The sequence below is a fragment of the Phalacrocorax aristotelis genome, chromosome 1 (assembly GCF_949628215.1).
Source record: "Phalacrocorax aristotelis chromosome 1, bGulAri2.1, whole genome shotgun sequence".
NCBI lineage: Eukaryota > Metazoa > Chordata > Aves > Suliformes > Phalacrocoracidae > Phalacrocorax > Phalacrocorax aristotelis.
The window spans coordinates 69,117,261-69,131,215 of NC_134276.1; the positions used below are offsets into that span (position 1 = coordinate 69,117,261).

Here is a 13,955-nt window from a genome sequence, read left to right on the forward strand (position 1 = left end):
GCCGGCGGCGCGAGGGAGCGCGTCCCGCAGCCCCTTCAGCGTCTCTTTGATCTCGCCTTTCCTTTGTGGTCGCCTTTCCGACAGCCCCGCATCGCATTGTTTTTGTACCCGCTTTATGGGCGAGTTAACGCGTTCCTTCTCAGGAGACCTTTAAGCTTAATACTACTTCCTTAACGAACGCACTGAAGGCTGGCTGGGGCGCTTCCACGCCGCGCGGGTGCAGGAGTGCCACCACCCGCCCGTCACGGGGGAGGGCTGACTAAAGCACCATGCCTTCAACTTTCCGGACCGGCCAGAGGGCGACCTCCGGAGCCCGCCCGGTCCCGCCGGGGTCCCGCTGCCGGAGCTCGGCCGCCTCCGCACTACCGGAGCCCGGAGGCGCTTCCCGTGCTCGGCAGGCCGGGGCGGGCGAGGGGAGGCGGCTGCCGGCCCGGCACCCCCTCGCTCACCTCCCACCTTTCCCTCACGCTTCGAACTTCCCCAGCAGGCACTCCCGAGGGGGGCAGCCCGGCCACCCCCCGGTACGCCAAGGCGGGGGAAGGCGCAGCCCCCCCAGATCCCCGTGCATCCCCCGGCCAGCGCGGGGAAAAGCTGCCTCGCTGCACCCCGGCCCTCCCTCCCCTTCCCCCCCCACGCCGGGGAGGTGAGGTGCTGCCCCCGCCGCCGGGACGGCCCCCCTCCCGCCGCACCTTCCCCCCCCTTCCCCGCCGGGGCCGCCCCGTTCCCCGCTGCCCTTCCCGAACAATGAGGCGGGACGGCCCCGGGGCAGCCCCGGCCCCCAGCAGCCGCCCCCCCCCCTACCGCAACCCCAACCCCGCCCGGCAGCCGGCCCAACCTCCCGCCCCGCCGCCGTAGCGCCCGGCTCCGCCCGCGAGGTACCGGGGGGCGGGGGCGCCCCCACCGCCATCCCCATCCCCATCCCCATCCCCATCCCGGGGCGGGGGGCGGTGTGCGGGCAGCGGCGGGGCCGGCCCCGGCGGGCGGTGGCTGCCGCGGGGGGGCGGTGGCGGCTCCCGGTGGGGGTGGGGGGGCGGTGCCGAGCCGCCCGCTGCCCGTGTCAGCTCCCGGCGCCGGTGCCGCTGCCATCTCCGGCGGGAGCCGGGGTGCCGCCCGCCCCCGGCGGCTGCCCGCGCCCTGCGCTTTGTGCGTGCGGCGGCCACCACCATGCGGGGGGAGAGGCAACTCCTGGGAAGCGGCGAGGCGGAGCGCCCGCGCCGCCCCGGCTGCTGCACCGCGGGGGGCAGGCACCCCAGGGAGCCCTGAGCGCCCCGGCGGTAGGTGGGGGCACCCCCGGGCGGGAAGCGCTGCTTTTTCTGGGTTGTTTTGGGGGTTTCGGGTTTGGTGGTTGTTTTTTTTTTTTTGGTGGGTGGGGGTGGTGAGGGGGAGGGCTTCTACTGTGCAGCGTTTGCTGGAAGGAAAATCCTATACGTGAAGCCATATGGATTCCCGGTGGCATAGCTTAGTGGCTTTTTGGCTTCACCGTTTTCAGGCGGGGAGTGTGCAGGGAGTGTTTTCAGTAGGGTTCGCCTGCTCAAAGAGAGCTTCAATAGATATGTTTAGAGAAGCAGTGCTTTCCAGGAATTTAAATGAGACCTTTTTTGGGGGTTGCTTTTCAAGGCTGTTCTATTAGTTCTGTATTTGCTTTTGCAGATTGCGCTTATAAATAGTTAGGCAGCCGTATTAGCGTATAGAAATCGATATTCTCAAAGGGTTAAAAAAAAAAAAGGTCTCTGCAAATTTACCTCTAATAAGCAGCGTAGATCACTTTTGTGGTCTGCTTATGTATTTTATCAGGAACGTTATCATCTCTAATACTCAGTTTATTCTGTCACGGTAATGCGTTTCAGCTGGTACTAGAAAAAATTCTGATGAGGTTACTCTTTCAAGTAATTGAGTTGATAACTGTTGGAGTAAGATTTAGTCATCTCATTTCTTCATGTGGAGAGAAATGTTAAGTGATAGGCAGGAGGCAGTAGCAAACCTCAAGGTTAAGGTTTTTGCTCGTTTTTCAATCTGATTTTCCTTTTTCAGTCGTGCAAACTTTCTGAACTTTAACCCTTTGCAATGAAACTTTCCAGGCGTGGTGTCTGCATCCAGGTAATTTTAATACATATATATGTATATATCTTTTTTGTTTGGAAAACTCATGCTAAAATAATCCAGCTGAGTTTGATACTGTGGGACTTTTGGATATGGGGAAAGAATTGCTACATTTTTTCCATTTTAAAAATGAAGCTCTTGCGGGTTTGGTTTTTTTTTTTAACAGGGTGTTTTATTATTATTTTAAATTTGAAGTTTAGTTTAGAGGTATTTTTCCTTCATATGTGTTTTCCGCTTAAAATACAGTTTGGCTGGAAATCTTGCAGTGGTTACCTACTGGTTTTGTGCGTGTCTTGTTAAGACCAAAAGCTGCTCTACTGGGAAAAGATGTGCTATTTGTTGCTGAATGAGAAGCTCTGATAAGGGGTCTGGAGGTGAGCTCCTGCCTGTGCATTCAAACCCAAGCATATTCGGAACTGATTCTGCAGCTGACAACAAAGGGGCGTCTTGGCAGACACCTCTGCTGGAGCAGGCAGGGCTCCCCTTGCCATTTGCTGTGGAAGTGCTGGATTTGAGATCTTGTAAGTGAAGACTTTGAACTATTTGTAGGCAGAAGTCTTTGGTGATGGAGTTTAGGACCTCCACAACTCCTGATGTGGTAGTCAGAGAACTCTTCTACAGTTTGTCTGGGCAGAGGACGGGATTTCCCAGCATTGTCCACACTGCACATTCAGAGTTGGAGGATGCATACGAAATGTTAGAGGTTTGTTGCAAAGTCGCAGACCTCTACATCTATTTTGCGATGTGTTTTCTACTGAGGAAAGGAAGAGAAAGGCCAAACAATAGAGAAAGTGTTATAAAAACTTTCTAAAAGGAGTTTAAAGAGGTGTTAGGATTGCATACGTAACCGTCTCAGTGGAAGGATGTTATGGATAAAGTTGTATGTTCACCTTATCTCTGTCCTTCTTTGAAATCTGCAAGATGATTGTTATATGCCCTCTTAGATGAAACATAGTTGTGCATAAAAAAAAATCTGGAGATGCCGTTTCCTGATTTAAAATTGAGAAAGCAAAATGGAAAATAATTGCAATCCTACAGAATTTTGTTTTCTATTTCAGATTACTGAGATGAGGTAAATCAGCATCCTTTTGGTAGCATCCTAATGATTGCATTGTGAATTGATGCTGTGTATGTTAGTTACTGCATATACTAGTGGAGCATGCTGGAATTTACATACATTGTTGGAATACTGCTGGTCCATCAGAAATTGTAGGCAGATCTTTCTGCGGAAATGTTCAGATTGTGTTTTGGGAACTTCTCTGTATTTCCTAAGCAATTGGCTGGTGGTCTACAGAGGAGTACTTGGGCATATGGTGTTGGCTCATTTTCCATGTATTTAGCTACTAATGGCATTAAAAGAAGCCAAAATATATTAACTACCTCTCTAATATTAATTATCTTGATAAGAAACTGCTGCAAATACTATTAAAATTGCAGATGTATACAAATGCTGTGTGATCAGTGTGAAGGCAAATCCAGAGATCAGCAGGAGATCTGTTGACCTGTGGAGGTCTGTTGAGATGCTGTTGCTGCTACAAAAAGAACTGGATGCCCCTGTGACACCGTAACTTTGGAACAAAGACGTAGGGACTTGATTCAAGGAATGGAAAATCTGGCTTTGCTGCGGCTTTCATAGTGCAGAAATAATTTTTGTCGAGTAAGACTGCCGGCTTCCTCGGAGTAAAGGTTTACAACCCTTAAATAGCTCTTCCTGACACTAAGCAGTATCCCTTTCATGTGTTTGAAGTGTGTTAGAAAGGCTGGCTAGTAACGTTGGTACTGGTGAATGAAACAGAAAGAAATTTACATCATCAGATACTTTTCTTTAAATTATTTCCCTTGTTGTTAGTTATTACCAAGCATTAGACTGCCACACTTGAATATAATTAATGTAGTAAATGGTTTATTAGGCACCATCTGAACTTTTGTCTTGTTTAATTATAGAAGCTTAGTGCAGTGGTCTGTGTACAATATTCAGCCTGAATAATTGCTTTCAGACTTTTATCTGACCATAGTTATTTTTGGAGCAGCTGCATGCGTGGCTTTTTCCTGAACTTTGCACTTTTTAGGCTCTCGTTTGCAGTAGTGCCACTACATTTCCAATTTGCGTAACTAAAAGTAGTTGCTCTGATTTTGCTGGTAGTAATTTAGAGCAATTGTTCTTAGTGCTATCATATGGTAATGTTTTGGTCTTCCTTAAAACTCTATTGTTCATATTTAGGTGTCCTCCAAACCATGACACAAATGGGAGAGTTGCAATTCCTGGTTTTTTTTTTTCTGAAAGTTTTTAAATGGTTACTGAAGTTAAGAGTATTTCTTCCAGTGACATTGTGTGTCATGAAAATTATTTTAAGAATGTAAAAGTAGCGGCATGGGATGAAATCTGCGCCACAAAGAGTTTACAGTAAAGGATTCAGATATGGCAACCCCTGCTTCATGTGCTTAATCTTGGATATTAATTCCATAATAAACGGAATTTATTAGAACTCACGGTGTCATACTTAGGGTACAAGATCCTATGAAAAGCTGACTACAACTACCATATTATACCTGAGAATAATGTACAAAGCCCTGATATTTGTTACAGGCCATTTTGTGTTTTGGATCCCGTCTTTTCTATGGTGCAACCATAGAAAACTGATTTCCTTCATCAGTAACGCTCTGAGAAAAGTAATTTTGAAAGTAAGTTCAGATTTATTTTTATTTGGTCTTCAGTGCTTCAATAGTTGACTTTGCGGGCAAAGCATGCCAACATCGTTATGTCTGTTGGATACCTTTTTTTCAAAGATTGGCTACTTCCAGGAGGATAAACGCTTGAAGAGTTGAATGTCAGGGAGTGGTTGCCAGTGTTCTTGAGGAGGGTCCTTGACCTTGGGAACTCGCTCTTGACAGATGCTCTGACAGAGCCTGTTTGCCTATAGGTCTTCAAAGCCCGCTTCAACACCAGTCACGTTGGAGAGGCCAACTCTTTGGCCAGAGGCTTGGTGGGAGCTGGGGAGGTGGGGCAGAGCTGGGCTCTGGGATGTGGTGGACTGGATTGCTGTTCCATTTCACTGGAGATGCGACCTTACAGCTGGTTGTGTGTGTTATTGCATTGTGCTTTCTGGAAGGTCACACTTCAGAAATCTAAATGTAAATGAAAAGTAAATGTTATTCATTACATAGCTCTGCGATTGTCATCGGAGTAGGATTCACCGCAGGTTTCGTACAGTCCACTGTTTATTGTATTAAATTGTATAGATACTGTCTGAGATTAGGGCGCTTTATAGCTAGCGTTGTGAAGGGACTGTGAGTGCTCTCTGGGGACTGAACATAAAATCAGGTGAACCAAATGGCTGTTCGCTATGGAAAGTTTCTTCTTCCCTTGTGATACGTATCTGTTGGGGTGGAAGACAGGTGGCCCACCACACCTAGAGGACTTCGTGAGGTGGGGTGATTTGTTCTGCAACTTTGTAAAATCATGATGTTGTTGACAGAGCCAAAGGTCTGGGAGGGTATAAAATTTGATGAGGAATCTTTACAGGAGGATCCTTAGTTTAAAGGCGCTCTGCTATGCTAAGTTCTGTATTTAATTTTGGTGGTGGAGTTGCCTTTCAGTCTGTCACTGCAAGGACTGATTTTGGTCTGGCAACTGTCCTATCTGTCCTTCAGCAAAGGCTCTGATCCTCTCTATGAAATACCAGGTCTCTTCTGCCCATGATGTTCTGCCTAAGAGACAGGGACCAAAGTACAAACCTTATGTGTGTAAAAAGCTAGTGATGTGCTCCACAATCGTGGTCCAAAATGCCCTATGTCTTTGCATAATCAAGTAGTGCAGAATCCGACATTCTTTTATGAGGCTGATTACTAGGTAAGAAGATGCTTGTTTAAAGTGCTGTTTCAACACAGTGCATTGCAAATCTGAAAAATATTGTAGGTATTTTATAATTCAACATGCAGAGCAGGAGGTTTTTGGCTCTGGACTGGCAATGGGATATCGGGCTATTCACCCTTACGCTGGGGCGGTGAATGGAGGGCAGTAACAAATGAAAGCTGTTACCATCTGATGCCTGTTTAGTCACCTGTGAAATGTGGTTTCTAATAGACAGGTTTCCACATCATAGGAGCAGCTACTGCAATTAGATGAGCAGAGCCAGCCCCCTTGTAGAAAGACTCGTTAGACTGGCTAACAAGCACATCATGCCTCATCTTAGCCTAAAACCGATCCCGCCAGTTAAATGTTTCCAAACACAGCGTAGGGACCCATGATTGCTAATCGTGCTCTGTCTGCTGGTGGAGAAAGAGCACGTTTTATTGTTGGAGCTGTTGGCCTGTCTCTCCTAGAAAGGCTTAATCTGTAAAAGCAGAAAAAAGCAGAGCACACAGCAGCATCCATGAGGTCCTGGCTGCACCTGAAGTTGCTTGCAAAATGTTTAAAGGCTTCACTGGGTTTAGGATTTCATCCTGTGGAAGCATTATAGAGGGCACACTGTATCTCCCAGTGAAGCTAATCACGTCCAGACTTTGTAGTAGTTACTGACAAATTGGCTGAGAAGTCGGTGATGAATTTTAACAAATTAGTTTTCTTTGAATGCAAGCTCACGCATGCCAATTATAGCAGTATGCCTATGATAAAATTAGGGATTGCTTTTCTTTAAGCTTCAAATCTGCTGGTGGCTGATTATTTTTTCCAGTGTCATTGTAAGGGTGGGGGGTATGAACCCAGAAGTGCTCTTTCTCCCCCAAAATACCCTAAATAACAAGGAAATGTTCAAAGTGGTAGCAAAATTTTTTTTCTAGTGGTTAAAGGGGTATTTAACATATTGTATCGTACAGTCTGGAAGGCCTCTAGTATCTTCAGTGGAGTACAGACCTGATACCTAGACCCATAAAACCAGGGAGGGGTCTTGCACCACTTCTAAGAAGCCTTTGGACCTGGACCCCTGTGTTTCCTAGTTTGTATTACAGCTGCAGGCTCCTTTCAACAGGAGACAATAAACTGGGGTGGCAGGAAACAAAGCTCTTAGGAAACATATGTGAGTTGGGTCATATTTTGATGTATTGAAGATGCTGGTTTTAAAACAAAGCCCGCTTGGGCTAAATATATCATGAGGCGTTATAGAAGAAGCATTAAGAGGAAGAGGAGCACAGGAATTATTTGAAGAAAGCAGTGTACACTATGTGATTTTTATTTTTTTTTCTGAAGATTGTGGTGCTAGTGTAGGAATTGCATTACAGCTGGTAGACAAGAAGCATTATTTCTTAAGAACACAAATGTCGTTTATAGGAAAACCAAGCAGTGACATGTTTTTAGGTATTTAACTTGGATATGCAAATGGATGCAAGGCCATGATCTAACTACCTTGACTTCACATACAGACCTTATATTAGCACAGCTGAAGGGCACAGAATATCAAGGGTGGTTTTACACTGATGAGTTTGCATGGCTGTAGCTGCATGGTGTTGACATTTTCTTTATAATATGCCACCTTTTTTTTTTCAGAAGCATATCATTCACCCATAAAACACATGTTCTGATTTAAAGCATAGTTAAAAGGTCTACGTAGTGGAAGGAGTAGTTTTACTAAGTATAAAAATGATTGCTTTGACAAAACAGAGAATAATGTGGCATTAGCAGAGAGAACTCACTTTTTTTTCTTTTTTTTTTTTGCTTAACATGCATAACTCTCAGTACCCTTAGATTTAAAAGACATTTAGAAAAAGATATTTAGAAAACTTGAAGTCCCTTAAAAGATTGTTTCTTTCATTATCTTGACAAACCTTGAAAAGTAGTTTCTGTGCCTGCATAGTGATTATGTTTCAGAAACAGTACTTAGGGATTTTATTATGTGCTGAAACATATGTTTATAAAAAAGACTATAACCTGGTGGAAAAAGTGTCTTATAATAATAAACCTGTCGATGGGCCATATGCTGCCATTAGTATGTTTGAAAAAAATAAATTCTTCTGCAAGTGTTAAGTAAGTTTACAGCCCAAGTGTTAAGTTAGGGTCAGACTGCGACTGGCCCGCTGTGGATTGAGAGGGGGAGGAAAGTGCAAGCAGATCTTCCTCATGCTCTTTTCATTAGCTCCCACAGCGGCCGGCAAGGTGGAGCAGGGTAGCACCCCTTCCTGAAGGGCAGTCAGTGGAGGCAGGAGCTCCGTGGGAGACCGCGAGAAGTCCTCCTGCTGCAGCTTTCCTTGGCTCTCCGCAGGTTTGTGCCGACCCAGCGCAGGGCTGTGTTTTTGTAAAACTTGGCTGAGCTTTGCGTGGTCTCTTCTGAGAAAAGCAAACCTGAGGTAGGTTATCTGCATTCAAAAGGTGACAGAACAGATATATGAAGCCAGTACAGATAAAAGACGTCAGATGACTATGCAATTGGATGAGGAATGTGGGAAAAATTTAGCTCTTACTAACTACTAGGTAGATCATTTATATTTCATGGATTTTTATGTGCCTGTATCACCATTTTTGTTTTTGAAATGTAGGTGGTGTGGTCATGGCAAAATCTTCTGTTTCTGAAGAGCAAAAGTAAGATGCAGTAGGTCAAAGAACGTGTCATTCTCAAAAGGCACTTCTGTGTGGGATCAACATTTGGTAAATGTAGACACTTTCAAGTCTATTCTACTTTGGATGCACTCACATACCTCCTGTGAATGGGAGTCATGCATGTGTGCATCTCCAAAAGAGTAGGTCTCTTTGTAACTGAGGCATTTTATGTGTAGGAACATACTTCACAAGAAGTGTTTTTAACGTCCTAATGTTTTCCACCACTGATCAGCTGTGCACTGCTTGTTTTCCTGGCAACTCGGCAGGTGACAGTCATTGTTAAAGAAAATATCAAAGATTAGGGAGAATTGTTTAAAGTAGTTGACCATGCTGAAGGCTGTGTCAAGAGCTGCATGAGGTTGCTATAGTATCCGTTATCAAAATCAAGATTGTGAACAGAGCAGTCCCTACCAGGAGTGAGTTCCTCACCCACAGTCTTTCCAGAGTTCATCAAAGCTTTTAGTTTGCTCAGGGGAGATTTGCTTCATGAGAGATGAGATCTTCCCCCTCGGTTTTCCTGCCCAGAAGTCTAATGAGGTATGTTGTATCTATGAGTACAAGGCTTCTGATCTGGAAGAAGGCCTTGGAACCCGAGGGAGTGGAGCAGAGAGAGGGAGTAAGCTGCAGAAGAAGCACCCAGACCCAGCATGGAGTTTGCAATCACCGTGGAAATCGAAAATAGATTGGATCAGTAATCCACAGAGGAGGGGGTACCTGGGAGTTATGCGGATGCTCCCCAGGAAAAGTTTTGTGCACATCAGTGTGCAAGGCTAAGTATGGGTTGAAGGAGTAGTAGGATGACAGCAAGTCTGGGGAGAAAACCATCTGTGCCTGGTGTGTGCTTACCTTTCCAAGAGAGGCATTTTGGTAGTGGCAAGGCTTGGAAGCACCCTGGGACCGTTTCTCTTCAGTGTGGTGAAATGTAGCTCCTCCACAGAGACCATAAAGTCCAGCCAAGTTCTTACACCCAGTTGGACCTGAGGGAAGGGTCCTGGACTTCAGCACTGCCTCCTGAGCGCAGCTGATGAGGTGATTGAGGAGCCTGCAGTGGGCCAGGCTGGCTTGCCTAGGGTTTATACAAGCCAACATGTGGTGTTAACAACTGCAGTGCTCAGAATTTGCACAAACCCACATTTAGTAATAAAATAGCCTGCAACTAGTCAAAGGCACCAGTAGTAGCCAAGCAAATTTGGAATGTTGAAGCCAACCATTTTTAAGTTATGATGAGCCAAAAAAAATTAGGACACAGTCCAAGAAATGGAGAACACCTCACTTTCCTGGAACTCTCATATCTCCAAGATGTCTTGGCTGATCTACCTCAAACTTTCCAGAGAAGCTTTCCTTGGCACAAGACCATGACTGTGAAATTTCATGTGACTGGGTTTTACTTTGTTGAAGTTATGAAGGTTAAAACCAGAGTTTGTTATAGAAAGCTAATCTCTCCATTAGAAATATTTCTGCAGAGTTGATATTCATTCCATCCATAACTGTTCATTGCTATTTCTTGTTCAGGCTGATTGTGTTTTTTCTATTTATTTTAGGTTTGGTTTTTTTTAAAACAAAACAAAAGGATAAATTCAGAGCAGTATAGCTTGGAGCCAAATTGTGCGTGGCTGTGTACCAGCATACGTGGTAAGGCCGGAGCATTAGCCCAATATCTGCTGGAGAAGGAGTCACAGTTAGAGTCCTGCTCTCACCTTACTATCACTGGAGAGCTTTTTGGAGCGTCTGGCTTGAGAGCTCACTGTTTAATACAGCTTTTTCCTCTCTGCTTGGTAGAAGAGGGTGTCTTTGGTTTAGTTATACTCTCACCCCCGGGTGAAAAATGTTTCTGTTTGATAGCCATCTTGTCATTCAGGGTTTCCCTAGTGGCAGCTCCTGCTGTGGAAAGCCATGAAGGTGGAAATAGCCTAAGATTGGGATCAGTGTTCTCCACGTGTGCTCTTGAGCTGTTCTTTGTTTTGTCTAAACATCTGTAGCCTGAAACATCTAGCTGTCAAAATTGCAAAATTTTAGATAGGCATTAGAAAATATAGTGAAAATGTTTGTGGCCATGGAAGTGCTTTTTATTTTTCAAGTTAGGGGCACCTTAGCTGTGACTTAATTCTGTATAGGAGTGAGACTGCTTGTGCTCCAGCCCTTTCCTGTGCTGAGTGCTGTTTTCTGAATGATGTGAAGACCAAAGCATGCCATTGCAGATCCTTGCTGTTGTTAGATGGAGCCAAATGAGCAAAGGTCTCTAAAGGTTCTGTGTTTAAAGACACTGAATTAATTTGCCTGAGTCACTTTATAGACAGAGTGAGGAGGGCTGGAATAGATGTCAGGCTGGAATGAGCCCTCACCCTGAGTTGAGGGCTGAGAGCGTTTGAAGTTGATGCTCAACTGTATTTTCCTTTCCGGGGCTTGAGTTTAAAAGCAGCAGTAGAGACTCGGCAGAAGTCAGGAGGTGCTGCTTGTGGAAGAGACAAGGTGCTGTTGATTGCTGTTTGGTAGGACTCTCTTTCAGGCGGGACCACCCAGCACCTGCTGAGCTCTGGAGTTCATGGGGCCAGGAGGTGCTCCATGTCTGTGCAAGGCGCCGTCTTTGTCCTGTTTGCTGTCTGTGCTGGTGCTAGCATCTGTAGCAGAGGGACATGACTGCTTCTTGTCTAACACACCCCACACCAAACATACAATTGTCTGTCAAGATACAGTAGGTTATTGTGGGTTAATTCCTGAAAAAAAGGGTGTCTGCATAAAATATCTATCAGAAGGTTTTCTATTTGCTCAGGCATTTTATTATTAGGAGCACTAAAAAGACCAACAGAGCCAGTTAAAAATCAATCTGCCCCTATATAGGCATCCAATGAGAAGAGTGCAGGGTGGGTGTAATGTGATCACAGCTACTTAAACCAGCGATCAGATATACTGCTACAGTCTGCAAAAGCTGCAAGCAGTAGAGGAACCCCGCTGAAAACTCCTGGACCACAGAATTAAAATAATTAAGCCTTGCAGTCACTGGAATATATGTTGCTCTTGCAAGGTTGTCATGAGATAAAGGCAGGCACAGCTAGAGCGCACTGTATATGTGGAACTTCACTGTTGTTGGGTTATGCAGAGGCTCTTGGGGTTTTTTAAAACAATAACTAGTTACAGTCAAAAGTGCCCTGAGGATTCTTCAGGTGGTAATAGCACCAAAACCGTAGCCATCAAAGAGGAATTGCGAAATAGACATGAGGATGCATCTTTTAAATTCTGAGCTAGCTCAAGCATCGCTGCACGGCACTGTAGTGCTCTGCATAGAGACTCCTGAATTATTTCTTCAGTAAGCGGGGCCCCGGCGGAGGAGATCACCTCAATGAATTTTTATCTTCTTGGCATTTCTAGAAAGTGTGTCTCTGTTCTTCAGACTGCAGAGCTGCAAAGGTTTTAGTTACTACTGGTGCTACTCCATCCTGTGCTTGCAGATGAAAGTTTCCAAGGAGTCTCATAAACCCGTTGCGCAGGCTGAGAGAAGGCATAGAAAAGTGCATAGCCTGTAATACTGCAATGTTATAGTATTGTCTACTGCTGCAATAACCCCTGCTGTGTTTGGAAGGTCTCGGGCATACCAGCACCATGTCTAATCAGTCAAGCAGCCAACAGTAATTCATAGCCTTGACTGCTGAGAAATTCAGCATGGCTAAGATAGACATCTGATCCAGCTCAAGAAAGAAGCTCAAGGCCTCTTTCTACAGTAGTTTGCGTTTTGATAGTGCTACTTTAACCTTGTTGCTGAATTTGCTCAATTATTTTCTAAAGAATAGTTAAAAAGTATGACACTTCAAAATAATTAAAATACCACCCCCCCTTACATCCTTTATATTGTTTCCTCATTTACTGACTTTTAACATTTTAAGTAAATGAGGCAGGAATGCTAACAGCCAGACAATGATACAGCTGTGTGAAGACAATAAAGCTGTTAGATGGACACTACTGGAGTTTTGTGACTCAAAACTATTATACGTGCTGAATGCGCCCAGGATTAAAGTCAGCCTCGTTATATGTGATTCCCCCCCACCAGTTGTTTGGAATAGCTATAAAGCAGAAGTGTGGTCAGTAACAGCAGAGCCACGAGAGAGCTGCTCATTACCCCACTGTCCAAGTTTCTCAGAAAGTAATATTTGATACTACATCAGTTCCACTGTGGTTTTGGAATATAAACTCAAATTGATTTTTTTTCATTCAGATTTGCTAAACAAAACAGTTATGTTTTTGTTCTTTGAAACACAATACCTTTTTAGGCAAAAGATTCCCCTCATTTTCCATCCATCTGAAGTGAGGTTACAAAAGAAGATGGCAAGTCCTGTGTATGAGCAGTACTTGGGAAAATGTCAAGTGACTTGGAAACAGGAATGCTGAATAAAAGTGTCATCAAGAAAAAGACAGTTTGGATCAAGACTTGCAGTAATGGTGACTGGTTCATAGGTCTTGGAGGTGGTTCAGAATAGGGATGCTACTTCTGAGGTTTTGGAAATCAAGAGGTGGTTATAGTGACATGGCGATGCTGGAGGAAACACACAACTGTAATCTGAAGTCATCGTTCGCTGGCTGAAATGCTGGAGAAGTAGCAGCTGTAGAAAGAGTACATAGAGTATGTAAAATATGTATTATATTAACCAAATTATATTTTCCAAGAAAGATGGTGCTTTTAGAAAGCGAATGTCATGTATGAAAATCTGGGTTTTTTCCCCGATTCTCTGATGCCCAAGCCAAGTGAAATTGATTTTAAACTAGAGACGCCCATGTGCCTGTTTCTTACAACAGTGTGCTTGGCAGAAAAGTGATATATTTGAATTCACATAAACTTGGATTCTCTGACTCTTAGAAAGGAAACTGTATACGTTACCCACAGACGGAAACGTGGGCTCCTCTACAGTGTGCCCTTGGGCATGTCCTATTTAAGTGGCTTGAAAATATGTGATTATTCCTCATGTGCTTGCCCATACTCCGTTTCTTTATGGAGACAGTGACATTTACAGTATCTGCAGTCTGGAATACTGCTTTTGCCATATCTTTTAATGATTATGTCCTTTTACTAAAAAAAAAAAACCAAACCTAAACAGAGACCTTGGCATGGTGATGGTGTAGAAGGTTTAGCAGACACAAATTGTAACCTGCATGTGGTGATAAAGTTAGAAAACACTTTAAAGAAATCAAGCTTTCCATTTGCTTGATCTGAGCCATACAAATTCTTTTCCTTTAATTTCTCTTCCCTCATGGTATAAAACTATGTAAGTCTGTTCATTCTTTCATCAAAAATGATTCAGACCTGAGGGACACTTGTAATTTGGAAGTAATTAGTAAA

The 13,955-nt window shown here is 44.5% G+C and overlaps 1 protein-coding gene across 3 annotated transcripts in view; it reads left to right on the forward strand.

Annotated features, from left to right (window-relative positions):
- Positions 1–990: 990 nt before the first annotated feature.
- The window catches only part of ST6GAL2 (ST6 beta-galactoside alpha-2,6-sialyltransferase 2), a 54,266-nt gene continuing 41,301 nt past the window's right edge, over positions 991–13,955 (forward strand). The window contains exons 1-2 of one of the 3 annotated variants that reach the window (XM_075092195.1): positions 1,165–1,274; positions 2,032–2,097. In XM_075092195.1, the coding sequence (XP_074948296.1) occupies positions 2,065–2,097 (33 nt within the window). In that variant the 5' untranslated portion in view covers positions 1,165–1,274; positions 2,032–2,064. Of the gene's footprint in view, positions 1,275–2,031; positions 2,098–13,955 lie in introns of all 3 variants that reach the window. The other 2 variants (XM_075092233.1, XM_075092214.1) reach the window with 2 other exon arrangements.